Source organism: Paroedura picta, chromosome 4, assembly GCF_049243985.1.
Source record: "Paroedura picta isolate Pp20150507F chromosome 4, Ppicta_v3.0, whole genome shotgun sequence".
Classification (NCBI taxonomy): Eukaryota; Metazoa; Chordata; class Lepidosauria; order Squamata; family Gekkonidae; genus Paroedura; species Paroedura picta.
The window spans coordinates 41,872,356-41,900,126 of record NC_135372.1 but is presented as its reverse complement, the minus strand read 5'-3'; the positions used below and the strand labels follow the sequence as shown (position 1 = coordinate 41,900,126).

The 27,771-nt window shown below is 46.2% G+C and overlaps 2 protein-coding genes and 1 long non-coding RNA gene across 7 annotated transcripts in view; 1 reads left to right on the top strand and 2 right to left on the bottom strand.

Annotated features, from left to right (window-relative positions):
- The window catches only part of C4H1orf21 (chromosome 4 C1orf21 homolog), a 271,997-nt gene extending 269,250 nt beyond the window's left edge, over positions 1-2,747 (bottom strand). The window contains exon 1 of the mRNA XM_077332646.1: positions 2,604-2,747. The gene's annotated coding sequence lies outside the window, so the exon portion shown is untranslated. The remainder of the gene's footprint in view (positions 1-2,603) is intronic.
- Positions 2,748-7,835: 5,088 nt separating this feature from the next.
- On the bottom strand, positions 7,836-22,650 carry LOC143835266 (tRNA-splicing endonuclease subunit Sen15-like). Of its 5 annotated transcripts, none has more exons than XM_077332639.1 (4): positions 22,604-22,650; positions 15,662-15,743; positions 14,368-14,464; positions 7,836-8,151 (listed from the first exon to the last, which is right to left on the bottom strand). In XM_077332639.1, the coding sequence occupies exons 2-4, from the start codon at positions 15,732-15,734 to the stop codon at positions 7,983-7,985; spliced, it is 339 nt and encodes a 112-aa protein (XP_077188754.1). In that variant the 5' UTR covers positions 15,735-15,743; positions 22,604-22,650; the 3' UTR covers positions 7,836-7,982. The 5 variants fall into 5 exon arrangements, with proteins under 5 accessions (XP_077188754.1, XP_077188753.1, XP_077188750.1 ...); XM_077332638.1 differs by lacking the exon at positions 22,604-22,650 and adding an exon at positions 22,232-22,251; XM_077332635.1 differs by lacking the exon at positions 22,604-22,650 and adding an exon at positions 19,420-19,621.
- LOC143835269 (uncharacterized) lies at positions 19,149-27,417 on the top strand. The gene is made up of 3 exons (XR_013230056.1): positions 19,149-19,268; positions 25,425-25,508; positions 27,325-27,417. It is a non-coding gene; the product is annotated as an uncharacterized LOC143835269 (long non-coding RNA).
- The last annotated feature ends 354 nt before the right edge of the window (positions 27,418-27,771 follow it).

The following is a 27,771-nucleotide window of genomic DNA, read 5'->3' as shown; positions in this document are numbered from 1 at the left end:
GCCACTGGACTCAAACTTTGTTCTGGGTTATAAAAACCAATTCCTCTTCTTTACCTAAGAAGACTCCTTGTATATTCCTGAGTGCCAGGATTTTACAGTACTGGCCATTCCAGTGTCTCAAGCTGCTAAACGCGTCTTTCTGCTACGCCAGCAGACTAAACATACCTCTGGATAAGATGAAAGAAGAAGGAGCGCCCCTGGAACAGGAGAATGGCTGATTAATTAAGTGACAGATCAGAAGGGGCAGCAAATGACAGCAATTAAGTGATCAGGGACACCAATGAAGCTGCACACAGATAATTACAAATTGCATAGTCCATTAATTCGGGAGAGGAACAATAAACAAACTGTGATGGGATTCTGTTGAAGGTATTTGTCTACCTCATGGCTTCCTAGAGCAGATGAGTGAGAAAGGATGAAAAGATCTAGAGGTAAAAACAGCCAAGTTGCTCCATGAATGTACCTCCTTTTATAACTCTCATTGACATTCCTGTGAGGGCTCAGCGCTGCTTATACACCTGGAGGGTCCAGGGAGCCATCAAGGCTTAACAGGGCAAGGGGGCCATTCAGGATAGTCTTCTGATCAGACCAGAATCTGAGGTCAAGGCATGCACTTCCTCCCCATACCCATGGCTGAGTTCCTGGTTAGCATCTTCCTGCCTCCATTGATCTATTCACCTTGGCCTTTTTCCCAGGGATATATAAGAATTAGGTAGTGGGTGACTTTGTTTGTATCCCTGAAAAAAACCCAATTAAGAAATACATTTACCGAGGAAGTAAAATACGAAAACGAGGTTTTATACCTAGGAACTGAATAAAGCTTTTTGCCATCGCCAGCTTGGAAATTTCTTTCTGTTTATTCATCTTAGGCTGACGGGTCGTCTCTGCTTTTTTGCAGGGGAGGCAGATGGTGTGTATGTGTGTGTGGGGAGGGGGTTGTTGGCATGCCAAGCTCCATGGGTTTGTTTCCATTCCCACAAACACTAATTCCCACACATGTACACTTATGGCTAGCTGTTTCCCTGGAGGGGCGGGGGGTCCTTGATCCTTATGCCCTCCCTGCCAGTGGCAATGTCTGATTTCCACTGTGCCACTTCAGCAGGCACAAACATTGTCATTGGCAGGGTGGCCACGAGACATTTTCCTCCGGGGGCTTTGGTGCAAGCAGCAGAAAACAGGCTGGTGGGAGAGTGAAAGATGATTGGTGGCATGATCCAGAGGGCTTAATAAGACAAACCACATTTAGATCTCTGCTGTTTCAGGAATGCATGAAACTCAAGCCACAGCCTTGGCCTGAGACAGCAGCAGCAGCTCTCAGGATCTCAGGAGGTCTTTTACATTAACTACTACCTGATCCTTTTGATTGGGAAATGCTGGGGGTTGAGCCCAGGCAAAGCAGATGTTCTGCCATTCACCCACAGCCCTTTCGCAGATGCCTTGTGTTTTTGTCATGACAGCGTTTCATGCATAAAATAGTCTTAGTGGCTTGGAATTGCAATTCGTAGGAGCTTTAAGAAGCAGCCACCCACCTCAAGTCACCTATTTCTGTGCAACCAACAAACTAGAAGGGGAAATGAAAGACACAACGCAAGGTGGCAGATCTGCAGCCAATTAGAGAGAGCAAGTATTTCCCAAACAACAAGCAAGGAAAATGCAATAATTTGTAGATAGGCAACAAAAGCATAAAATCAGCACTGTTTAAGATTGTGCTGCATTCTTCATTTAAAAAGAAGATGCAAACAAGTCTCTTTTCTCCAGTTTATACAAGGCCAGTTTAGCTGCCACTAAACTATAGCTGAGTGCAGTGGAAGAGTTATTTCATTGATTTAACAGCTGAATCCATAATACTCAGATTACAGGTGGATGAAACACAGGGGAGTTTCTTTTTTTTAAAAAGCAATAATTTAAACACTCTCTCATGGGAAAAGATAATTTAAACCTGAACCCCACAAAGTTATGTATATTCATTATCAGTGCCATGTGCACAAATTAAACACGCTTTCACACCAGGGAAATTATGCCATGAAAGGAAGCCCCTGGCTTTATACTCAAACAAGCTAATGGATATTAGAAAACCTACACCATAAGGCCTACACTGAAGTTCCATTTCTTACCACTCTATCCACCCGGATTCCCAGTACCAAAGAAGACTTTAAAGCAGCAGTAGGCAGAAAGTAAAATGGAGCCCTATGGCAGACCCCTAGCTACAGTCTGATTGCTTGAATTTTGCCAAAATGATCCATAGGGTGGCTGGCCACTCAGGCAGCAGGACAACGCTGGCAGGAGCATTCATTGGCCCTTAAATTGTAAGGCCCAAGAGGTCATTGAGAGGCCCAAAGGTCATTAGGTCTTTTATAAGTTACAGATCAGGTCCCTTCTCACTGAAACCTCAGCAATCCCTCCAAAAAAGCTCCAGGCCATACCCAAACCTGAGCTGGCAGACCCTCCCTCCCTGAATAACAGGCTCCTAGCCACCTATAACACAAAGCTGTATTTTTAAAGCAACAGAGGAGTGAAAGAAAGCAATTTCACTGGTCAAAAAACACTCATATCAGTCTAAAATCAAGAGCATGTATAGAAGATTGAAAGAAGCCTTTCCTTACCTTACCCCAGACCTCTTCCAGGCTTCCCCGAACCTCCTCAGCAGGAGTGGGCTGGCATTACAAGCAACCCTTAGAAGTAAGTACCCTGCCTTTGCCTTAAAATGGAACTTTGTGGGGTAAAAGAGGGCATTGCTTTTACACCTGTTTCTTTAGGCCCCTTAGTGACCAAGGAGAGGGGATGTTATCAGTCCAACCCATCTGACTTCAAATTAAAGGGACAGCTTTTCTCAATCCAGAAGGGAAAGTGCTTCTTTAAAAAGCATAGAGGAGTCCCAGGGAGCTGGCTAGACCATCCCTCCCTGGTGGAGAAAAAGAGGCATGATTCATCGTAGCCAGGAAGAGATGTTTGGAGATGGTTTGCCATTGGCTGCCCCTGTGTCATGACCCTGGTATTCCTTGGAGGTCACCCTTCCGACTGTGACCCAGGGCTAACCCTGCTCAGCTTCTGAGATCGGGCGTGCCTGGGCTATCCAGGTAGAAGCTATCAAAGGAACAGCATGCCTGTTTCCTGCAGGGGGAGGGGCACCTTTCTTTATACCACCCCCAACCATCTCCTTATGCGGCTAGTATAAGCAACCCCCCCCCCCCCCCCCGTTACCATTTTAAGTTTCCAGGGACTAATCCCCAACCCCTCATTGTCAACCTACAGGTGGTTGGAGATTTCCAGCTATTATGACTGGTGTTCAGTTCACCTGGAGAAAACGGCTGCTTTGGAAGGTGGACTCTGTGGCATTATGCCAGTTGAAGACCCTCCCTCAACAAACCCTTCCCTCCTCAGGCTCCATCCCACAAATCTCCAGGGATTTCCCAATCCAAAACTAGCAACCCTGGTCCTCACTAAAGTGGGTGAGGGTCATCTCCTGTTACATGGCAAGTTCAAAATACCCCCAGGATCAGCCTTAATTTGGAGGGGAAATCACACCAGGACAGGTTTGCTACTGTGTATTTTAATTCTTCATTGTGCTGAGAAAATGGAAAAAACTGCTTTTAAACATGAACGCTGGGTTTTAAAATATGATCCAGTGAGCAGGAGAAAAGGGCTTTCTGCCGGTATCTAACCTGACTTACCTTCTCTTGAACTAACTTTCCTGCTCTTATTGTCTTCCTGGCCACACCATGCGCAAATTCACATGGCAGAGAAAACCATGGGCCTTTCCGCACAAGTTTAATGTAGCAGAAGGCTTTCATATTGTAAACGTTACTAACTTGCAGTTCCGCAAGATGTCACACACAATTTGCAACACTCCTGCAACAATTCCGCAAAAAGCGATTCATTGTAGCGCTTCTAGGGAAATCGGGAAAAGTGGATTCACCCTCCAAAAAGCGCTACACTCTTGCGAACAATCTGCAACACTAGCAAAAAAGATCTGTGCGTTCTCATTGTTGCGGTTCCAACAAAGTCCCTCCCCCTGGCTCTCTTTTTCCTCGGAGCGAGCGGGGAAAGCAACAAACCAGCAAGGCTTCTCCGGCTACAGTCCCTCCACAGAAGTGCTTCAAAGCTCCCCTAAGTCCCCAAGCACAACACAGCCCCGTTTGCAAGTTCCCTTTATTTTCAGCCAAAAATCGCGCCCGTGCGGGGGGGGGGCATGGTAACGATGAATCACCAGCTCACACGCCAGCTATCAATGCATATTCGTTGCAATGTCTGTTTTCTTTTTTTTAAAACCTGTGCATAAAGGGAAAGGGGCTTTTCTGGAGCATGATAACAACCGCCCATTGGCTGTTCGTTTGATTAATGGCCAGGGGCGGGACCAAGCACAGAAAAAATCGCTTCCTTTCTAGTGATTCCTGCGAGACCGGAAACCTGTGGGGAATGAGTGAAATGCTACTGGATTCCACTACAAATGCAGGTATGCGTAACACCGAGATTTCACTATTTAAAATAGCGTTTCCGCTTTGTGGAACCAATTGGCAACATTGGTCCTTGTGTGGAAACACCCCATCTATTCCACTCCCTCAGCCCCAACTCTTCCTTTGGATCACCTCCCATTTCTGAGCTTGTAGAAGAAGCTTCTGTGCTTGGAAATAGGCCTGGGTGGTCCTTGGCCACTGGAGGACATTTTCAATGGGGTTTTTTGAAACGCAAATTGTATATGCTGCGTCTGAACGAGAAGTGGGTGGGGGGGGGGGGTAGGGCAGAACCAGCAAGAAACTTCAAGATACGTTTTGAAAGAACAAACCACTTTTAGACAGGGTACCTGTCAGGCCTGAAGAACAACATGCCATCCCTTTAGTAGATGCTTAATGTGTGGAAATTGGCAGCTGAAGCTTTTCATGGCATGGAGATCAATTAGGCCCCATCAAGCCTCTGTTAAAGGGAAGGGTTGTCAGGCCTCCTGACAACCTTTACCCTAAACCTCATAAGTTGTGGATGCATCCAAAACCCTCTGATATCCTCTAGAGCCAGCTTTGATATGTGATTAAGAGCAGAGGCCTCTAATCTAGAGAGCCTTCCTTCTTTACAGGCAAGCAGCTGGGTTACCTTGGTCTAGTCACAGTTCTGTTGAGAGCTGTTCTCACAGAGCAGTTCTCTCAGAGCTCTCTCAGTTCCACCTCCCTCACAGGGCATCTGTTGTGGGACAGGAAGGGAAAGGTGTTGGTAAGCTGTTTTGAGACTCCTTCGGGTAGTGAAAAGTGGGGTATAAAAACCAGCTCTTCTTCTTCTAGTGTTGGACAGACACGGGTAACATGAGAATATGTAAGGATACCCCTAGGGTATCCCTCGGTAAGCCTGAAATTTAACAATGTGGATAAAAAGACACCAAATCAGGATAAAGTTTAGGATTTGGACAGACAACTAGAACCTTAACCATCATTGTACTACCTTCCCCCACATAAATCAAGATCTAAAAATGGCTGACACCTGAACTGTCTGAAGTAGAACCTTTTTCTAAATGTATTGCCCTTTTCAGGACTCACTTTCAAAGTGACTTTATGGGTCTTTCCCCCTCATAAAACACAGGAATCTCACACCAGGGGTTTCCCCTCAGTTTGGTTGTCGCAACAGTCCTTTTCCCCATTGAGTTTCCTCACGTTCCCCACCTCATCCGTTTCCTTCCTGTAGATTCTTGGTTGTTTCTTTGCACTTTCTCAACTCAAACTGGATCACAGGTGGCTCTAAAGAGCATGAAGAAATGATGAGGAAGCGTCAGCAAGACAAAATAATGCAAAATTTGAACTTCTGTATGAAAGGATCTCACATATTTTTGTTATGTTTTATTTTGTTTATCTGTACCCTGACTTTTTTTTTCTCCTCCATTTTATACTATCAACAACCCTGCAAGGTAGGGTAGGCTAAGAGAGTATGGCTGGCCCAAGGTCAACCAGCAAGCTTCCATGGTACTTAACACTGAACTAGTTTATATTTTATTGTTCACATTTAGCATTGCTGTATAACAGGCTGTCTTCCATGGCCGTTTCACACATTTTGCGGAGGTGAGCTGGAAATTGCCATCAAGCCTCCCTTCATGGCGGCCTGATGCATCAGGCTGCCGGCAAGGGAGCCCCCGGCGGCCGCGCAGAGCGCGGCCGCCGGGGGCTCCCTGCCCGGCGGCCTGACACGGGGAGAGGCGCGAAGCGCCTCCGACGTGTAAGGCCACCCACAAAGGGAACCCCCGGCAGCTGTTCGGAGCGCCGCTGCCGGGGGCTCCCTGCCCGACGGCCGCCCACAAAGGGAGCCCCCAGCAGCCGTGCTCTGCGCGACTGCCGGGGGCTCCCTGGTCTAGGGCCCACTGTATTTAGATTACAGTGGGCTTGATTACTAGTCAATTATAAGAGCGAGAGATCTCCAGGTGTAGCCTGGAGAATGGCAACCAATCAGCATGATAGCTATGCATGAAATCCACGTCCACATACATGCACCCTCCCTGTGATGAGGAGAGCTGGAGGGAGCTGGGGGAAGAGAGCATGTGTCAACATTGCCTCATGCTTAGGTGTTCTGCTCATGAGCTGGGGGGTCACAAGGAGGCAGGAAAAGGGCTCTCTCTGTCTGCCCAGCTGATATGCGGAGGGTTCCTAATCAGACCCTCGGTCTATTGAGCTCAACATTGTCTCCCTGCCTGGCAGTGACTCTCTCCAGCGTCTCAGGCAAAGGTCTTTTTGTATCACCTACCTCCTCATCCTTTTGAACTAGAGATGCTAAGGAATTGAACCCGGAATCTTCTGCATGTGCCGCAGAGGCTCACAGCATTGAGAGCCAGCTTGGAGCAGTGATTAAGAAGATGGCCTCTAATCCGGAGAACCAGGATTGAATCCCCACTCCTCCTCCACAGGCAGCCAGTGGGGTGACCTTGGGCCCATCAAAGTTCTCTTAGGGCTGTTCTTGCAGAGCAGGTCTCTCAGAGCTCTCAGCCCCATCTCCCTCACGAGATGTCTGTTGTGGGGAGAGGAAGATAACGGTGTTTGTAAGTTGCTGTGGGACTCCTTCGGGTAGTGAAAAGAGCGGAATACAAAAAACAGCTCTTCTTCTACCACTGGGACAGCCCTTTTCTGTGAACAGCTGGAAAATGGTAGCTGAGTTTTCTTCTCCAACCACATCTTTACCCTCATTATTTCCTCAAGAAGTAGCATTCCTATTTGAAAAGGGCCACTGCATCCACTTGCCTGCTTTGTGTAGCCTGAGCCCAGGACGGTGAGTGGTGAAGGCCATGACATGTCCCTGAACAAGGTGCTGCCCTTCAGTACCCTCAAGTCGTCATCACGGATCATCATACCAGTGCCCCTTACAGACTCACTGTAAAGAAATGGACATGAGTGCTCTGGACAATTAAAATCACTGTCCCAAGACACTTGCTCGAGAGGGGCAGCATAAAAATTGGAGAAATAAATAAATAGATGCTAAATAAAATGTGCTATATAAAGCCCTGTGATGATTAATAAATTCAACTTCGGTCCATGTTTTTTGGAGTTTCAGGGGCAGCAGAAGAGTGATGTCATCTTTTTTCCAGCTGCAGCACATCTGTACCAAGAAGGGGAGGGAGAAGCCTTGGAGTGCAAACCCTAGCAAACACCCCCAACACAGGTGCTATGAATGCTTTAAAATAAGATGGATTGGGAAAATCTGCTAAAAGACCTAGACGCCTTTACAAAATTAAGTACTGTTTGGTATCTAGGGGACAATTATGGAGTCAAGAACAAGGCTAGCAAATTCCTTCTGCTTCAGTTACTTGTCCGCAAATACAACCACCTAGACTTAATGAGGAGGAGTGGACAGATTCTTGAACTGGTCCGCAATCTCTCTGACGTCCCATTTTTTATTGCAAAAATATGCATTTCCAACATCTTGCCAGTTCTCAAGGATTTGTAAAGCAGATGTTAAACCCTAATGCACCTTTCCCACATTTCCGTCTATAACGAATGTTCAGACTGGCTGGGGCTCCCTCATCTCAAATGCCTCTTCCTTTTTTTCCTCCACTGTTTATGGTCCACGTCTTCCGTATCGTCAGGAGGGTCGGGCATGACAAAACCGTCCGTCAGCTTGTAGTAGACTAGTGTGATGGACGCTGGGGCATCGGACGCTGTGTGTGTTCTCTTCATGATCTGCCTCATCCTGAAAGAAAACCAATTGTGTTTGGGGTTCATGCAACTTTTGTTTAAATTTCACCCAAAATCCACCTAATAAAGAGAATAGATGTACACTGCTGCTATTAAACAAAGGCAAATTGGTCTGTCAACTTGGGGGGGGGGTGTAGTTTTACCAAGTTTTCATCATTAGCTGGAAAAGCCATTGTGTCTTAAAAAGCTCTGTTACTGTAAGGAATGGTAGACCCACTGTGGTGTAGTTCTGCCAAGTAGTGTCTAGCAGCATGTGGCTGGGTGAGGCCATGGGGGCCACAGTGTGGCATACAGCACTACATCCTCATCATCCTCATCCTCATTATTTTGATTGATTTCCTGCCACTCCCAGGAAGCCATCTCACGGCAGGCTACAATATCAGTCCACAGACAATAAAACCCCATTAAAAAAATTAAATACAAAAGACATAAAATACAACATAAGTCAATTACCCTTCCCACCATTGCAATTCCCAACAGGGGAGGTAAGAGGGAGCCATAACTGAACACCATGAGATGCTCAAGTGGTCATATCAACTTCTTAATAAGGAGGGGCCACAACTGATCTTCTCTCTGCCCTGGCCTCATCCATAAACTCTGTCTTGCAGGGGCTGCAAAGCACCAAAAGCTCCCGCAAGGCCCGCAGCTCTTCTGGGAGCTTGTTCCACCAGGTGGAGGCCAGGACCAAAAAGGCCCTGGCACTAGTCAAGGCCAGGCGGGTTTCTCTGGGCCCAGGAATGACCAGCAAGTTGGTACCCACAGAGTGCAAAGCTCTGCGGGGGGCATAGGGCAACAGGTGGCCCCTCAGGTATCACTTCTAATTAAAAAAATTGAAAAAACAAACCCAAAAGTGACATAGGGTAGCTCTAAAAATTGCTGGAAGCTCTATGGTAAAACCTTTTGGTGATTCCTAGGCCTACCCTTGGACACTTGCTGTTTTTGTTTTTTTACTTTTCTCCCAGTCATTCTGAGCAGAAATAGGCAGTGGGACTTAGGGGCAGGGAATCCCTACCCGGAGGTTTGGTGGCTCCACTGTGGTATAATGCTGCTGAAGTACCATCTGGGAGACCTTGGTTAAAATCCCCAGGGTACTGTTGAAGCTTGTTGGGTGACCATAGATGGGCCACTGAAGAAGGCCAGTTGGCAGAAATGCATTTGATCAGTCACAAAGGTTCTATGTTAGAGATAACTCTATGATTTTATTCTAATTTCAGGCTACTATTTGGCAAATATCAGGCTAAATGTGGAATAGCCTGAAATTAGAATATATTTAATCTAACGTAAAAAAAAACCCATATATTTTTGGTATTTGGTAATTATGCTTTAAGTTTAGACAGAAACTCAACATAAAGAAAACGAAGATCATGGCATCCGGCCCTCTCAATTCCTGGCAAATAGATGGGGAAGAAATGGAGGTAGTGACAGATTTTATTTTCCTGGGCTCCAAGATCACTGCAGATGGAAACTGCAGCAAAGAAATTAAAAGACGCTTGCTCCTGGGAGGAAAGCTATGGCAAATCTAGACAGCATCCTAAAAAACATAGACATCACCCTGCCAACAAAAGCGTGTCTAGTCAAGGCTATGGTCTTCCAAGTTGCAATGTATGAATGTGAAAGTTGGACCATAAGGAAGGCTGAGCGTCAAAGAATTGAGGCTTTTGAACTCTGGTGCTGGATAAGACTCTTGCGAGTTCCTTGGACTGCAAGGTGAACAAACCGATCAGTCCTAGAGGAGATCAGCCCGGACAGCTCCTTAGAAGGCCAGATCCTGAAGATGAAGCTCAAATACTTTGGCCACCTCATGAGAAGGAAGGACTCCCTGGAGAAGAGCCTAATGCTGGGCAACAAAGGTACTTCCTTCAAAACACAAATATGCCACCTGGTTGCCACGTACCCACTCTAAGCAGGACATGGTTTTGAGGCTGTTCTTTAAGGGCACGCATCTCTGGAATTAAGACAGATCTGAACGAGAGCATTGCTGGGGCAAGCTGGTGGAATTCTCAGTCGACTCTGCTTCTGCACAAGTTATTTGTGGAGGGAACTGACAGGAGGATCCGACTGTGAAGCTCTTCTTCAGTGATCACACAGAAAGCTTTGTGTGCAGCACATCTGCCGTGAATGGGTATATTGATAAACCCTGCGTCAAGCTGGTCTTACAACGTACACATGCCAAGAGGCTTTTCTGCTTCAAAGAGCACTCCGGGACCTAAAGAAGGAAGCACCAGGGGGGGGGAGGACAGAGAGGCAGGTACTCCCCCTCCCTGGGACCTGCATTGTTCACCCTTCTTTCCCCAGGGCTTTTGAGAGCCACCACAAGCCAACATAATCACCAGCAGCATCCGGTTATAGGAAGAGTCTGATTGAGATTCCATTTTTTCAGTCATTTGGGCTCTCACTGAAGTATAGAAAACGGACGGCAGTGCAAGAGATATCCCCCTCTGGAAGACCGTCTTCTGTACCAGACACCAAAAACATGTGAATGTTGAAATTATTTGCTTCCATGCAAAGCTGTCGCATGAACAGGTTTATAATCCCAGACTAGCCACTCTGTGCCTGTAGGTCCAATGTGTACCACCCTCTTCCACAGGCAAAAAAGAGTGATGTGGAAGACTGGGCAAACAGGACCTATGCACACAGGAATGCACGCTGTGCACCTGCCCACAACAGATTGCTGATGAAGCGGCAATGGCAGGGGGGTTCACCCTCTCAGGAACCACTGCTGATCCTTCCGATCCAAGCCTAGGTCTTGCAAGTGCTGCACTCCTTCCAGTGGCAGGGAGGAAGCTCACAATAAGATGATTCTTCCAGAGAAAAGAAAGAACTACCTGAGAAATGTGGGATCCATCCATCATGACAAACCTCTGCTTCCAAAGGGCAGAGACACAGCTTGCTGCCATACTTACACCCCCTGCCCCCCTCACCCTGGGGACGTGGCTGGAGGCCCTGCAGGTGTGGGGTGCCTTGCAAAGGGCCAAGCACCTTGGGGGTGGTTTCCTCTCCAGAGACAGCGATTCTTAAGAGGGAGGAAACAAACTAGAGGAGAGACAGCCGGGAAAGCGCCATCTCTTGAAAACTGAAGATCCAGCCTTCCTTCAGCCACCAGAGCTTCAAACTTTGCCAACTAGAGTGATAGGAGAAGGGACAGGGCCCCACCCCATGGCTTACACTTTTCAATTGCACCCAGCCCTAGAAAGCCAAACAATAAAAGACTGGTCTGTAGAGACCACATCGTGTGTAGTTGTATTTTTAATGGTTGTTTGTCGAGCCAGAACTAAGATGTTTTAAATCAGCCTATTTTACCCTGTTTTAGTTTATATTAGCCTATTTTACAGTATTATATTACCCTGTTTGGCTGTATTTGCCTCTTATTGTTTTATACCAATAAAGGTTTATTATTATTATTATTATTATTATTATTATTATTATTATTATTATTATTATTATTATTATTATTATTATTATTATTATAAAAGACTGGTGTACATATTCAGGTTTATCACTTGGGGAACATACTTCTGCAGATTGTACCATTTCACAAAATAAGGGGGGGCTTCATATTTCCCCCCTCTCCAATACATGCAGCTGCACTAAACTCCTGTGTGTTGCATGTGTGTCTAAAGTGCCATCAAGTTGCAGCCAATTCATGGTGACTCCATAGAGTTTTCTTATCTTCTTACAGACAGACAGGCAGATCTTTAGTAAGGTCATAGACCAGCATAACTTATCTACTTATTATTATAACTCCTTTTTATTTTATGGGAGGATCTGCGGCTCACAATGACAGAGCACTGCTTTTGTGTCCAGAACAACTGAGGTTCAGTCCTGAAATCTGCAGCTCAAAAGATCGGGTCTGAGACCCAGGAGAGGCGCTGATTTAAAGGAAAAGATTAGACTAAGGTAAATGGATCAGTGATTGGACTTAAAGTAAAGTACAATTGTCTGTTTTAATTCTGTGCTGCTTTGATGTTGGCAAATACAGCTTATACATAGCAAACCAAATTAAAAGACCTTTAAATGCTCTGCCCTCATTTAAAAAAACCCTGCCATGTAGAGAGCTAGCATGTCAAGGAGATGGTCATCAGGACAAATGGCAGCTTGCCACAGACAGGAGTACGCTGAGATAGCTTGGATGCACTCAAAACTTACAAGATTTCACCACGTAAGGGACATTCAAGCTTGTACTGTAAAGTCACAAGAGGGCTGTGATTTCTCTCAGTTTTGAAGACTGTCAGGGTCCGCCGGGTCTTTGCCACGCTTCGGGTCCGCCACGTTGTTCGGTGAGGGAGACCCGGGACTAGACGGCTTTATCGTTAGGAAACAGCGTCTCAGAATGGAGTCGGTATTCTCTCTCCCGCTCCTGGGTTCAGGGTAGTTCCTTCACTACACCTCCAACCCCGTCTCCTCATTGACGCTTCCTTAAGTAGCCTCTCTAGCCCCTGTCTCCACCCTCTGGGCTTCTCCGGCGGACCTCGCCCTTCCGGGACTCCGCGTCTCTCCGCCACCGCCCCGCCCTGGGTTTCTCCCTTGCTCTCCCCGCTGGTACTGACTGCCCCTGTGCTACCGTTTCCCCCACCCCTGGCGAACTGATTCCCCACATCCCTTTATGTAAGTTTCGTATCCAAAGAGGGTCTGTCGGGATCTCTTCCTCTGTATCTCCCTTTCTTAGGTTTCCGCTCCTGTCCGCACGCTCCTTCTCCAGACCCCCTGCGCTGCCCAAACTAGTCGTTCTCGACAAAGACGAATCCAAATTCTTCACTAAAGGACTGGATTCTGCTTCAGGGAAGCAGGGGTGATGGCCAGAGCCGTGTACTTCATGATACGCAGAGGCCCTTCCTCAGCCACACAAGAGAACTGGCACCAGCGCTTCACTGAAGTCACTTGGCAGCTAGGAACCAAACTCAGCCTTGACAGGAATCACACACGGCGTATTTGCTCAATAGGAAAGGCTGGTCACAAACCGGACTTTCCATCAATGTGATTCATTCACCCCTTCCAAGAATGCATCTCTTTCACTCGGATGCCAAGGACAGAGCAAACAGCATTCCCACCGTACAGATTTATGGAAACATGACGTGAGCAGAAGATGCATACATTATATAAGAACTCCAGGAAGAAAACTGCTTTCTACACACATTTGCAGGAGCCTTCCCGATGCCTAAGGGGGCAGGACGCCACGGTGGCTCAAAGGCCACTGACTGGGACCAACACAGATCTGGAAAGTATTGGAGCAGAGGTGGGGAGTGCAAGGGCAGATCCCAGCATTGTGTCTATTTCATGCATTACATCAGTAGGAAATGGGGAAGATCTTGCTAGTTGGCCAACAAGAACTCAGTAGAATTTGGTCAAGTTTATTTCTTCTTTGCCACAGTTAACGTGAAACTTGGTATGCCCAGAGGCATGAACTGAAAGGCAAAAGCCAAAGAGTTCTGATCCTTCATAGCTCTTGGTGTAGTGGTTAGGAGTGCAGATTTCTAATCTGGCAAGCCGGTTTCAATTCTGTGCTCCCTCACATGCAGCTGGGTGACCTTGGGTTCGCCACAGCACTGATAAAGCTGTTCTGATCGAGCAGTAATATTGGGGTTCTCTCAGCCTCACCCACCTCACAGGGTGTCTGTTGTGGGGAGAGGAAAGGGAAGGGGACTGTAAGCCGTTTTGAGACTCCTTTGGATAGAGAAAAGTGGCATAAAAGAACCAACTCTTCTTCTTCTCTTATCCTGAAGGCCAAAGCCTGGAGAAATTAAACTTCAAGGGCAATCTGTCGAAATAGAAGGAGAAGGAGGCCCTGTTCTGCTGAGGCCCTTATTCCTATGTTTGTTTGCTTTTTATTGCTTTTATTGTGTTTTTTGTACTATGGGTTTTTATTGTTGTAGGTGTGCTTTTGGTCCCTGTTAGGAGAAAAGAGTAATGTAAATATTTAAATAAACTGACAGACAGATATGAAGCTGATACTAGATTCAGAAAGTAGTATAATTCTGTTTTGCAGAAAGCCACAGAAGTGGGAACCTTCCTCGTCTCCATGGGAATGCTGCTCCACAACAGAAAAGGCCAGATGTTGATTTTGCCCATTTTCAGGCTGGCACCTGTCAAAGACCTCCTACAATCAGCGACACCATCATGGTGGGCTCACAAATACAAGTGTCCAGGGCCACGTATGGCTTTGTTGTGTTTGGCTGCAAATTCAAAAGGAAGTGCTCCATGTATAATTACTCACTTTTCATGGCTGAACGTTGCGTGGACAGGAGTTGGCACCATCACTTGTAAATCTTCGGCTTCTCTCTCGCGCCCACGAAGACATACCAGCTGGAATTCTGATAGCCCAAAATAAGAGACCCCAGTTTCTAGCTGAGCAATATGTCAGACAAATATAACATGAACAAAAATAAAGAGCAATTCAGATATGCCAATTATGGATCTAGCTCCCCGCACACAACTTCTTAACAAATGAACTCAAATCTGATGTTACATATCTTCAGGGTCTGTCTTTGCTAATACACTTTTCTCTTTCCTCCAGAAAAAGCTCAGGGGCTGCTCTGCACTATCCCCTTCCATCTTCACAACTTTCTAAAGTAGGTTAGAATTGTGGATGCTTTAGGCTGATCCTGGATTAAGCAGGGAGATGGACTAGATGGTGTGTATGGCCCCCTCCAACTCTTATGATTCTAGGTTAGGATGACAGGCAATGGCCAGCCCATGATCACTCTAGCAATGTCTTAGGAGTAGAGACTCAAGCCAGATTCTACCAGCCGCAGTCCAGTATTGTCACTTATGACACATCTCAGCTGCAGGTGGGGATGCTGGAATGGCTGTCTGTGCATAGATGGTGTACGGGGAGGGGCTGTGGCACAGCGGCAGAGCATCCACATAGGGTGCAGATGCTCCCAGGCTCAGTCACCAGCGTTTCCAGTTAAAAGGCAGTAGGGGATGTGACAGACCTCTACTGGGAGAGCAGCTGATAGTCTGAGTAGACAATATACTGACTTTACCAAGTCCATGATAGATTCATGGGCTCATATGTCTGAGAAATCCCATCGATTTATGAAAGAAAAAAATAGATTCTAAGGCATAAGAGGAAGCCAGGAGTGGCCCGGTTAATGACAGCTATTTTTGTGAGGCGTTCTCTTTAGCAGCCCATTTCTCTGATTCTCAATGATGTGCAGGTCCTGCAATACTCCAGTGGAACCAACAAGAAGACGCCACAGGTGTGGCTGAACCTGCAGAGACCACAGGAGATCAGGACTTTGCCAGCCCTTCTCCAGGGCCCATCAGACACACAAGGGACTAAACAGGGTGTAACCCCCTGCTGGGTTCTGTGTGCACAAATCACACCCAACACTGCAGAGGTTAAGGATCCCAATCCTCAGCAGTTTAGAGGCTCAAGACACATGTGCCTTTCCTTAGGGCACGAGAAGGGCATTCTCGGCATTTTTCTTATTCCAGAACGAAGCATTTTAGCCGCCTATCTTTATTCCACAGACTGCCCTGGAAAAGGACCTTCATTAACTTACCTTCTAAGAGGTCCAAGTATACTAAGAATGCGGTATAAACACGGCCACTGTCAGCGACGTCCAATGACATCATCCTCGTGAGCTGGAGCGCAGAAAAAAAAAACAAGCAATGCGTCTCTTGGAGGAAGTGTGGGAGAAATCACATTATGGGCAATAAAACGCAAGCAGAACTCTATCCACAGCATATGGGAGTGTTTCCCGCGGACTCCAGGGACTTCTGGCAGAAACCCAAATAAAGCGCAACATGCACAAATTCTTCTGAACAAGAAAAATGAAATACCGAGCCTGTTAAAGGATTTACTGACTGATAGGTTGTTGGGTTTTGAATCAGTAAAACCGTCCTCCAAAAGAAGCATTTTAGAGAGTCCCTGCATATGTAAGGGGGGGGAGGGAACCGGTCCATAAAATTCATTGTTCAAGAATTATTGTCAGACTTTTGGAAAGAGTCCATTTCATTTCTTTGTTTGGAGAGGACCTGACTATAGGATGGGGGCGTGGGAAGCCCTACCCAGATCCTGACCTGGAATGGATGTTTTCCAGCCAAGCGCTGAAGTCCATGCTGGAACCAGAATGGCGATGGGAGCTGTGGGTGGAATCGTGGTTTGAGGAGAAAACAGCCCCAAATACCAGAGGCAAAGGATGCTGCTCTGTTAACCAGACAATGGGTGATGGGCAGGATTCTGCCAATAATTCTGCCAAGTCTCTCCAATGTACCGCTGGACAATAGCAATGGCTGATATTGCTAGACCTCCCCCCCCCCCAAATCCCTTCTGTGCCTCAGGGGAGCTCCTGTGCTTGAGCACACACTGGCAGAGATCCATCACTATGATAAGTCTCTGGTGAGGGTCTAGTTTCAGCCCTGAAGACCCCTCCCTGCACAGAGCCAGCATGCTAGAAATGACAAACTGCAATACTGCTAGGAATGAATATTGAGTTTCTCTTATGCCTGGCACAGAACAATGTGTTAGCTGCTTTATAGAGGCAGATACATTCTGTGAATTGAGAATTAAGAGCCAGAAAAGTTAAACACTTGAGTGGCAAAGTTAGCCTTTTATAGGCTCCAACAAGCTAATATTTTTCCAGACTCCTGAGTGTTCGAATTATGCAACTGGCAAAAGAATCCCTCAAGAGGGTTATTACAGTAAAAAAAGAATCACATCAGCTCATGGAGTGAATGCCACATCCTGATAAAGATATGGGCACACGGCCCTGGTGCAGACAGAGGACTATTGTGGAGAGCTCTGCAGAACTTAAAAAGCTCACGCCCACCTACTCTGATAAGACATCAGTGCATTTAAAAGAAGAGTTGGTTCTTATATGCCACTTTTCTGTACCAAAGTCTCAAAGTAGCTTACAATCGCCTTCCATTTTCTCTCCCCACAACAGATACTCTGTGAGGGAGGTGAGGCTTAGAGAGCCCTGATATTACTGAAGAAGAAGAGCAGGTTCTTATATGCCACTTTTCTCTATCAGGAGTCTCAAAGTGGCTTACAATCGCTTTCTCTTTCCTCTCCCCACAACAGACACCCTGTGAGGGAGGTGAGGCTGAGAATGCCTGGATACTACTGCTCAGTCTGAACAGCTCTATCAGGGCTGTGGCAAGCCCATGGTCACCCAGCTGGTTGCATGTAGAGGAGTGGGGAATCAAACCCAGCTCCTAGCCACTACACCAAGCTGGTGTTTACCAGCTCTTGATCTGTTATAATCATAGAATTGGATCGTTTCCTGAGACTTCATAGGACATTGCATCCTATGACGCGCCATACACAATCGGCAGACTCTTGTAAGATTAATTGTATCATGCATTTAAGAGAATGGTTCTATTCAGATAGCACAGAAAAATCATTGCTGGAATTCCATGGCGACTAATGGGGGTTAGGGGTCGGTGGGGCACAGCCCAGCTACCTCACCCACGGGTCTTCCTGACAGAAATTTTCCTATAAACCTAATTAAATAAAATTGAGCATATTGCTGAATAGATCTGCTAGATTGCTCTTTTCTCATATGTGTGTGTGTGTATGCATGTATGTATACATTTGTTGGGGAAATCAGATTGTTGCTTTTATAATATTGCTTATCCGTCCTGAGCTGCATTGGAAGGACAGGCTAGAAAAATAAAGATTGATTAACTAATTAAACAGTTAGTTGCAGAGAGACTTTCTGACTGCAGGCTCCTCTCCTAACTATGATTATTTATTTATTTTATTATTTAACACCTCTACACTGCCCAGCATCCAAACAGAGTCCCCAAGGCCAGATAATTAAAATCCAATCATTAAAATGTCATTTGAAATATTTATATAGTTTAGGGTTGCCAGGGCTCCCCCTCCCAGTCACCAGCGGGGGATGGAGGGATTGGGTTGCCATATGCAGGTGGGGAAACTCCTGGAGATTTGGGGATGGAACCTGGAGAGGACAGGGACCTCAGAGGGATACAATGTCAGAGTCCTCCCTCCAAATCATCCATTTTATACAGGGGAACTGATCTTTATATATAGTGTGAAGATCAGCTAAATTCCTGGGGATCCCTAGGTCCCATCTGGAGGCTGGCATCCCAAAAGAAATCCAATAAAACAATGTATGCATGTGCATTAAATTAACTTCTCCTGCTGCATAGCATCCAGTTTTGATTTGTCTGAGCTTAATTATGAAGCCAGCAGTCTCAATTGGACATGTATAGCAATCATTTGGCTCTGCAACATCAAGGGATGCCTTGCCTGTAGGAATCACTCATAACAGAACTTCCCCCCACACACACACACTTAAATCTCCAATACCAAAGAAGTCGTAAACTTATTTCAGACTGTGTTTAACATGCAAGTATGACTTATTTTGGCAGCAAAATGTTAACAGACCGGAACTGAAAACCTGCAGATAATTTAAGTATCAAGGACTGGATTAACAGCATTTGGTCTATAGCCACATTTTGAGTTTGAGTGAAGTTATCCATCTGAAAAATGGAAGGCAGGTTAAGCCATCACTTCTGACAACTTGGAAACACTTCCTTGGTTTTGGGCGGCTTCAATTGGATTTAAAGATGTTGAACTCTTAAAATGTGTCCTGATTTAAGCATTGTCTCTTAAATACCTACTTTTCTATGCACACAATTTGGGAAAGTCACATTGTGTTTCTTTTTCCTTCTTTAAGTCACACTAAGCATCAGGAGCAGGTGAAAGCGGGAAGCTAAACCAGCCCCACCCGTTTCACGTCTCCTCCCCTTCTCTTGGGGCAGCAGGAGATGGACACAGGCCCCAGGTGCGGGGAGCTGGGCGGGAACCCTGTGCTGGCAGCAGGGGCGGCGATTCCGGTTGCCCTGTTCTCTCACAGCCAAGCACGCTGCAGCCGAGGGAAGACGGCCCTGCACCTGCCACGGAATAAAGGCCCCGTCGTGGCCAAAGACTCCCGTGTACGTCTAGGAGCGCTTTTTAATATTACAAAAATAAGGAGAAAGGCCAAGAGCGGCATAAAGGCGGCGCTGCCCTCTGCACATGCTCAGAGAGAGCCACCAATACATTCCCCCGCCAGCAAAGGTCAGAGCATCACTTTCAGAGTCCTGCCCAACACTAAAGATGTCTGCGACAAGGCTACGCCTTTCAACTTCTCCGAGGTGAGATCCCCATTTCCACGCCGCTTAGCAGGGGCTCCCTCCATAGCACGGCCCCCCACCCACACCCACCGTCGGGTGCGCAGTCAGCCAATCCTCCCGGGACGCCCACCACCCAGGGATCGGGGCCTCCTGCTCCCGAGCAGACACCCACAAGGAGCCCCCGGCTCTCGGCAGCTCCTGCCATTCCGCAGTCGCGTGCCCCGCGGCTTCGATCCGGCCGGCGCCTCAGCGTTTCTGCGTCGGCTGGAAACATGCGAGCAGCCTTCAAGGTTCCGCTGTCCCTGAGAGGCGCGAAAGTATGTTAAAACGTTTCAGCCAAGCGCTTGTTTTTGCTCCTAGAAACCTATGCATTTACCCCACATCCACCCCCAGCACACATCCACATCCACGGAATCTTCCTTCTTAATCAAAACTATCGTTCCATTTTCTGCTAAATCCAGAGGCAACATTATATGGTGTCAGTGCCGGGCCAGTTTCTCCACATAGCACGTGCTAGAGCCCTTTCTTCCAGGGGCCCTGCCTGTTGCTTAATGTTGCCCCCCCCCCATCAGAACTGTAGTCTTTCTCCTCCCCCATTTTCCCTCTTTGACCAGTCAGATGTCAGATTGACACCCCTTTTCACTGTAGAGATCCCCCCCTACCGCCAGTCTGGTTGGTCCTGTTGCAATTGTACTCTGCTCGGACCTTGTGAATCCTTAAACTGGCTCTGTAGCTACGGCCTGCAAATCCTTAAACCACTTCTGTGTCGGTGGTGGAAAGCAACGTCAAGTCCCAGCCAACTTGTGGTGATCTTTTAGGGTTAAATTAATTAATGTATTTGTTTATTTTTTTTAATTATATACCACTCTCCCTCACGACAGTTTACAAAGAACATAAGTTTCATGAACAATGCATCATAGTACGATAACACTGCTATTAATGAGGTATTGTCAATACACTCATAACATAACATTGTTGTTGTTGTTATGTGCGAAGTCGTGTCCGACCCATCGCGACCCCATGGACAATGATCCTCCAGGCCTTCCTGTCCTCTACCATTCCCCGGAGTCCATTTAAGTTTGCACCTACTGCTTCAGTGACTCCATCCAGCCACCTCATTCTCTGTCGTCCCCTTCTTCTTTTGCCCTCGATCGCTCCCAGCATTAGGCTCTTCTCCAGGGAGTCCTTCCTTCTCATGAGGTGGCCAAAGTATTTGAGTTTCATCTTCAAGATCTGGCCTTCTAAAGAGCAGTCAGGGCTGATCTCCTCTAGGACTGACCGGTTTGTTCGCCTTGCAGTCCAAGGGACTCGCAAGAGTCTTCTCCAGCACCAGAGTTCAAAAGCCTCAATTCTTTGACGCTCGGCCTTCCTTATGGTCCAACTTTCGCAGCCATACATTGCAACTGGGAATACCATAGCCTTGACTAAACGCACTTTTGTTGGCAGGGTGATGTCTCTGCTTTTTAGGATGCTGTCTAGATTTGCCATAGCTTTCCTCCCCAGGAGCAAGCGTCTTTTAATTTCTTTGCTGCAGTCTCCATCTGCAGTGATCTTGGAGCCCAGGAAAATAAAATCTGTCACTATCTCCATTTCTTCCCCATCTATTTGCCAGGAATTGAGAGGGCCGGATGCCATGATCTTTGTTTTCTTGATGTTGAGTTTCAAGCCAACTTTTGCACTCTCCTCCTTCACCCGCATCAACAGGCTCTTTAGTTTAGTAACATAGGCAGTGTTTATTTCACAGAATGTTCACTGACAATAACATTACAGTTGCACCCCCATAAAGTGAGATATCTGGATGGGAGGGGCCTCAACCAAACGCCTACAGAAGAGCTCCATTTTGCAGGCCAAACTGTGGTAGCTCTGTCAGGCAAGAGTTGTGCAGAGTTAGATACATGCCTGAGAATAAAATATAAATTTAATATTCCTCGACATAGGCTTTTGTTTACACTTTTATTGTGTCTTATGTATATATGGGTATGTGGGAGAATCTGCATTCTGTTAGCTGCTGCGGGGCCCAACAGGGCCTGTCCTGCAACAAGCTTGTGGACAGGGAAGAGCCGAGCCTCCTCCCTGCCCTATGGTGGCCCAAAGAATGCCCCAGTCTGCTTCACAGCGGTTCACTGTGCCACGGGGCACACCAGGGCATTAATTTTTATTTTGTAGAAGGGTGGGAGTGTGTGGAATGCACAGCCCACAGCCCTCCTGTGTGGTGGAAGTATTGCGTCACTGCTTTGTTTCCCAGTGGGACACCAAGCTGCTGCCGGGCTGAATGGGCCTGACTGAGCTTTGTGGCAGAGAAGACCTAAGAGCATAAAGAGGACCAAAGCCCTGCTGGATCCTGGCACAGGAAGAGCAGTGTAGAACTCCAATTTTGTGTTCTGTAAGAATGTCTGGTTTCTGTTCTTTGTTCCCTTCTCCTTTTTTCCATCACTTAGTCAATAAGTGCACCAATGATTTGCATTAATAATATAATAATAATAATAATATAGTTATAATATTGAAAGAGAATAAAAATTGCCTCCAATCAGTTTTTTAACAGGATGGAGCTTTAGTTCCCCCTTCTATTAGGTAAGCTTAGCTGCCACGTCCCTTCACTTTTTAAATGCCACGTATTTCCCAATTTCTTGTCTCATCCTCCTCCTTTTGCTTCTCTGTTTACAAAAATCCAGGTACCTGGGAAGTTCATTTACTAAAACATTGGCCATCTTTCTGTATATATAAAAATAGTTTTATTTTACTTGAAAACCTGTTTACCATGCCTTCTCACATTCTCATATTCATGGGTGGTATCAACACCTCAAATAACTTGAGGCAAAGCTTGGATATTGCTGTTGCCAGGAGGCCCAAGGGAGCTCTAGGGGGCTGTCTGAGTACAAGCTAACACTCTCTTCACATCCAGTAGTTAAAATCCAAAGAGAAAAGTGTTAGGCCCATAAGTTGCTGGAAAGGCCTACTGCCTCAGGCTGGCTGGCTGGGATTACCGTCTGCTGAGGAAAATGCACTCCGATTCCTCTGGGGTAAATCCTCTTGATGCTACCACTGTTATTCCAAGCTAGGCCCAAGCAGGGTTCAGCCCTAGCTTATTTTAAGCCCTTGTTCTCCAATGGCTCCGGCCTTGGACTGTTGCTGTGGGCCTGGCAGAAAATGTTTGGAGGTTTCTGCTCTTGTTTACGGAGTTAATAAGTACAGGGGTTCCATTCCAGTCTGGTGTTCCTAACCTACTAAATAGTGTTGCTTGTTGGTATGTACCTAAAAGCAGATATAAAGTTGACCAATGTTTGCCTTGGCTGGAGTTCAGTGTAAACTTTGGTTAGCTTAATGCTGATAGATTTGTGGTAGAAGTCTCTACTCACTTGTTTTTTTGCTGTATTCCAAGAGCTCAGGATGGGTAAGGCTTTTTTAAAAGCATATTTTCTCGACACTCCAGAACGCAATTAGAAAAAAAATTCACTTTATTGGGTGGATTCCACTGTGAAACTTCCATTTCTGCTTGAATTCTTGCACAAATGGAAATCCACAACAGCTGTCTGCCTGGTCACATGCATTGTGACCCCATTTGTATTCCACTTGCGCAACCAATTACTTCTGGTGTGGAATGACTCCTCAGGCAAGCAGTTTTACTGTGTCATTCTTAATTGTCTTACTATCAATGTACTTGGGCCTTTCTGTGTGAACAGGCAGTGGTAGGAAGGGCCCTGCTTAGGATTGCCAACTCCTGGTTCGGAAATGCTTGGAGATTTGGGGGGTGGAGCATGAGGGGGGCAGGGTTTGTGTCCAATGTCCATTTTCTCCATGAGAACTGATCTATGTCACCTGGATCAGATCTCCACCCACCTGGAGGTTGGTAACCCTAGCCAAAGAGACAGAGCTAGCAAAGGATGAAACAAGGGACTGTATGTGACATTAAGAACCTGTTTTCACGTCCCCAACTGTTATGAGCCCATGGGCCCCTTTGGAATTCTGACACAGGGCACAGGGACAAAATGGCAGCCACAAAAATGGCTGTTGCAGGAGGCAGAGACAGCCACAAAATGGCTGCCACATCTTACCTGCTTATGTGGAAGCAGGTATTGCCAAAGCAGCATTTAAAAATATCTGCTCAGTTGGGCAAATCTGCGATGGCCAGTCAAAACCCTTGCTGGGCCTGCCAGGCCATGGCCAGTTTTAAACAATACTTTGTGGGCACCAGAAAAGGTATCAACGAGTACCATAGTGCCCATGGAACCATGCTGGGCGGCCCTGCCTTAATGAGTAATTTAGCTGCAATGAGGAAGTACACTTTTGGGGGTGTTCAGGTTTGATAAGGATTGAGACCATAGTACTAAGAAGGGGCACTAGTAATCCCTCACCAGACTGCTTGGTGGTTTTTAAACAGAAGGCACAACATGAGTCCTGTAGTTCATGATAGAATAGTACTGCACATATCGAAATCCGGAGGCTTCAGAGAATGGCCTGTGAGCAACTGAGGTAGCAAGTGGGTCTCTGGCTGCTCAGTGACTTGGAGCCTTTCTCAAGGAGGGACACAAAATATAACAGGAACACAGAGTGGCTTGTACACGCCCTCCAATACGAAGCATAGCTAGATTCATTCTTGAATCATGAAGCCAGGAGGCCTCTTTGATTTAGCTGAGTTTCTATTTCATTAGTTATTCACCTCATCCACCTAAAAACAAGTAGCATCTACTGCACGGCAGTATGCTATCAGGGAGCATTACATTTCCCCAAAATACTTATGTGGCATTTGCAGCCAAGGGATGGTGACTGATTATGTTCATCTGTCAGCTGACAGGCCTTAATTTGCATGTAATTATGGGAAATGGTTAAAACAAGCGCAAAACAATAAGGAAAAAAAATAAAACTCATGTGAATATTGCATTCTCCAGGCATTTATAGCATCAGTTCTTTTCTTTCCATCAGCTGGTGGCAGTTTCTTCAGTTGCTATTGTACAATAATTTTGATGCCATCCTGACTTGATTATCTGAGCCAGTATAATGTGTTTATAATGCATTTCATATGCCTTGCACTTAACAAACATCTCATCTGGTCCTTACCTTAGCCACCCATGAAATGGATAGCGTTTCTGTTCCTGTTGCACAGCCAGAAAACTCAGTCTATGACCTTTATGACTGAAAATTCATAGTCCATCAAGTTCAACATCACTTTCCCATATCCTAGAATCAGTATAGGGCTGCCAAGCCCACCCCCCAGCCACTGGTGGAGGATGAAAGAACAGTTGCCACATCCAGGTTGGGCAATTAGGATATTTCTGAGATTTGGGAGCGGAGTCTGGTGAATTCTGGGAACTCAGTTCATCCTCCAACACATCTATCTTCTCCAGGGGAAGGCTGCTGAAGGCTGGCCTCCCTTTGTCAGCAGATTTTGTGTGTGTTTAAATATGAAAAAGAGAATCTACAGAAGGAATAACATCTTGTAGTATTTTCCCTCCAACTGCTTCTACTTCTGCTTTGTTTATAGATAATCCCAGTGCTGTTACTTCCTTCTGTCCCATCGATTCTCCCTTCTGGGGATTTTTGGAAACAGGAGCAGCCCCAGCCCCTTGGTGTCTGGACAGACAAATGTATCAGTTGATTGTTCCTACAGAAAGATCTAGGCGTACAATCCCCAAAAGCAGGTCCACTTTTGGGAGGCCAAAAAACTGCCTCAGGGCAACACACCTTTAATGGGAAAGCTTCATATGCATGTGACGATTTTGTGTAACTCAGTATTTCGAATGATCTTTGGTGATGCTGCTGTTCCCTCATCCTGGCAGCAAGCGCCAAAGTTTTGCCTTTTTACCACTGAATGTTCTGGTACCATGACTTGCACAAAAATATGTGCTGGTGTATGATCCACAGGCCATACCTTCCTGCCACACTTCTGGAAGTGATGTCACCAGAAGGCAGGTTGCAGTAATATATGGTCATGTCACCTGATAATTTTTAATTTTTAAAAATATATAAATAATTAACTCCCACCCAATCTGTGGAACCCTTCCAGGGCTGTCACAAAACTGCAGAGCTTCATGAAGCACTGGTTGAGAAAGCGTGGTCTAAACTGATCTGCAGATTGGATCCCCCAAATTCTTTTAGGGCCTTTTCTGTCCTGGCCTCGACCTGCTGGAATGAGCTTCCGGAAGAGTTGAGGGCCTTGCAAGAACTTTCTGTGTTCCGCAGGGCTGGTAAGACAGAGCTCTTCCGCCAGGTCTTTGGATGAGGCCAGGGCACATGAGATAGGATGTTTCATCAGACTGGAGAGAGGTGAGTAGTGTTTCATCAGACTGGAGAGAGGTGAGTAGCGGGGTACCTCAGGGCTCGGTGCTCGGCCCGGTACTTTTTAACATATTTATTAATGATCTAGATGAGGGGGTGGAGGGACTACTCATCAAGTTTGCAGATGACACCAAATTGGGAGGACTGGCAAATACTCCGGAAGATAGAGACAGAGTTCAACGAGATCTGAACACAATGGAAAAATGGGCAAATGAGAACAAGATGCAATTCAATAAAGATAAGTGTAAAGTTCTGCATCTGGGTCAGAAAAATGAAAAGCATGCCTACTGGATGGGGGATACGCTTCTAGGTAGCACTGTGTGTGAACGAGACCTTGGGGTACTTGTGGATTGTAAACTAAACATGAGCAGGCAGTGTGATGCAGCGGTAAAAAAGGCAAATGCCATTTTGGGCTGTATCAACAGAGGCATCACATCAAAATCACAAGATGTCATAGTCCCATTGTATACGGCACTGGTCAGACCACACCTGGAGTACTGTGTGCAGTTCTGGAGGCCTCACTTCAAGAAGGACGTAGATAAAATTGAAAGGGTACAGAGGAGAGCGACAAAGATGATCTGGGGCCAAGGGACCAAGCCCTATGAGGATAGGTTGAGGGACTTGGGAATGTTCAGCCTGGAGAAAAGGAGGTTGAGAGGGGACATGGTGGCCCTCTTTAAGTATTTGAGGGGTTGTCACTTGGAGGAGGGCAGGATGCTGTTTCTGCTGGCTGCAGAGGAGAGGACACGCAGTAATGGGTTTAAACTTCAAGTACAACGATATAGGCTAGATATCAGGAAAAAGTTTTTCACAGTCAGAGTAGTTCAGCAGTGGAATAGGCTGCCTAAGGAGGTGGTGAGCTCCCCCTCACTGGAAGTCTTCAAGCAAAGGTTGGATACACACTTTTCTTGGATGCTTTAGGATGCTTAGGGCTAATCCTGCGTTGAGCAGGGGGTTGGACTAGATGGCCTGTATGGCCCCTTCCAACTCTATGATTCTATGATGGGCCCCTCTAGATTAAACCATCTGCAATGGAGTCAGCATCCATAATTTGCCCCCCGAAGCACAGGGAAGGGAATTGTCGCTTTGAGGAGGGGAATATTTCCGCTGCCAGGATATTGTTTTAATGGGGGATTAAGGTTTTAATGTAATTCTATCAGGTATATTATATATTATGCAACCTGCGAGACAGCTTGACTGACAGTAGCGGAAAATAAACAAACAAACAAATAAAATAATAATAATATATGTAGAACTGGGCATTGGGTAATGTCCTTGACCTCGACTTAAATCATGGTTTTGAAGCACCTCTTAGGAAATTATGATGCAAATATGGAGGATAAAAACCTTACCCAGCACTGTTGGAGCAACTGCTTTGAAATGGCCCTGAATTATTTATTTTTACAAGGCAAAGCAGGGGAATAAGGGAAGCGGATGTGTAAATGATTAAATCATTGCCAAATCCATTAATGTCAGGATATCATTTCATCCGTTTCCCATAATGACACCTGACAGTTGAACTGTAGTTTGGCAAAAGATTAGTCAGCTGGTTTGCCTGCGGAGAGAAATTCATAATGGAGCAGACACACAACAGCCTTTTCCGTAGTCAACTAAAAATACCAGGAGGGGTCTGCTATTAATAAACTGGGGCCTCCGGCTCAGCTGGTGATGTCTGAGCAGAGCTTAATTTTGAATTTAACTATTTAAAAAAGAATTTAAATTGTGCTTCGTATTGGATGCAACTTTTTAGGACTGCTGTTGATTTTACTGAGTGTCTCACTTATGGCCTCATTGACTTTGGCAGACTCAGACTCAATGACCAAGGCCCAGAACCAGAGGAGGGACCGGTGACTGCACAAGACCTTGGTACAATGTTTTTACAGAGGCAAGGCAAGCTCCAACTGTCTCTCCCCACCCCCCAATCTTAGCCCAAGTACCTAAATCAAAAGACATGAATTGGGAATTCATTGAGGTATATTCAGTGTTTATTGCAGAATGGTCTACACCAGTTGTATCAAGTCCTATACCAAATGACATTTCCCAATGACAAACCTAGTGCTGAATTCATTGAACAAGGTTTATTGGCAGTTGTGATGGACTGTCAGGGGTTACCGCCTAACAGAATCTGAGAACCTTTAAAGCAGGGGTAGTCAACCTGTGGTCCTCCAGATGTTCATGGACTACAATTCCCATGAGCCTTTGCCAGCAAATTTAGAAGATCCCTGATTTAGAAGATCAGTTATTTAACTGC

Bases quoted from the DNA above. Each gene is read 5' to 3' on its own strand.
- LOC143835266 (XM_077332635.1), bottom strand. From the start codon at position 19,521: ATGTTTCCAGCCGACGCAGAAACGCTGAGGCGCCGGCCGGATCGAAGC. The intron at 15,744-19,419 runs GTGGGTGTCTGC...TCTGCGCTCCAG, and splicing joins CCGAGAGCCGGGGGCTCCTT to CTCACGAGGATGATGTCATT. The intron at 8,152-14,367 runs GTGAGTAATTAT...GTTTTCTTTCAG, and splicing joins GCAACGTTCAGCCATGAAAA to GATGAGGCAGATCATGAAGA.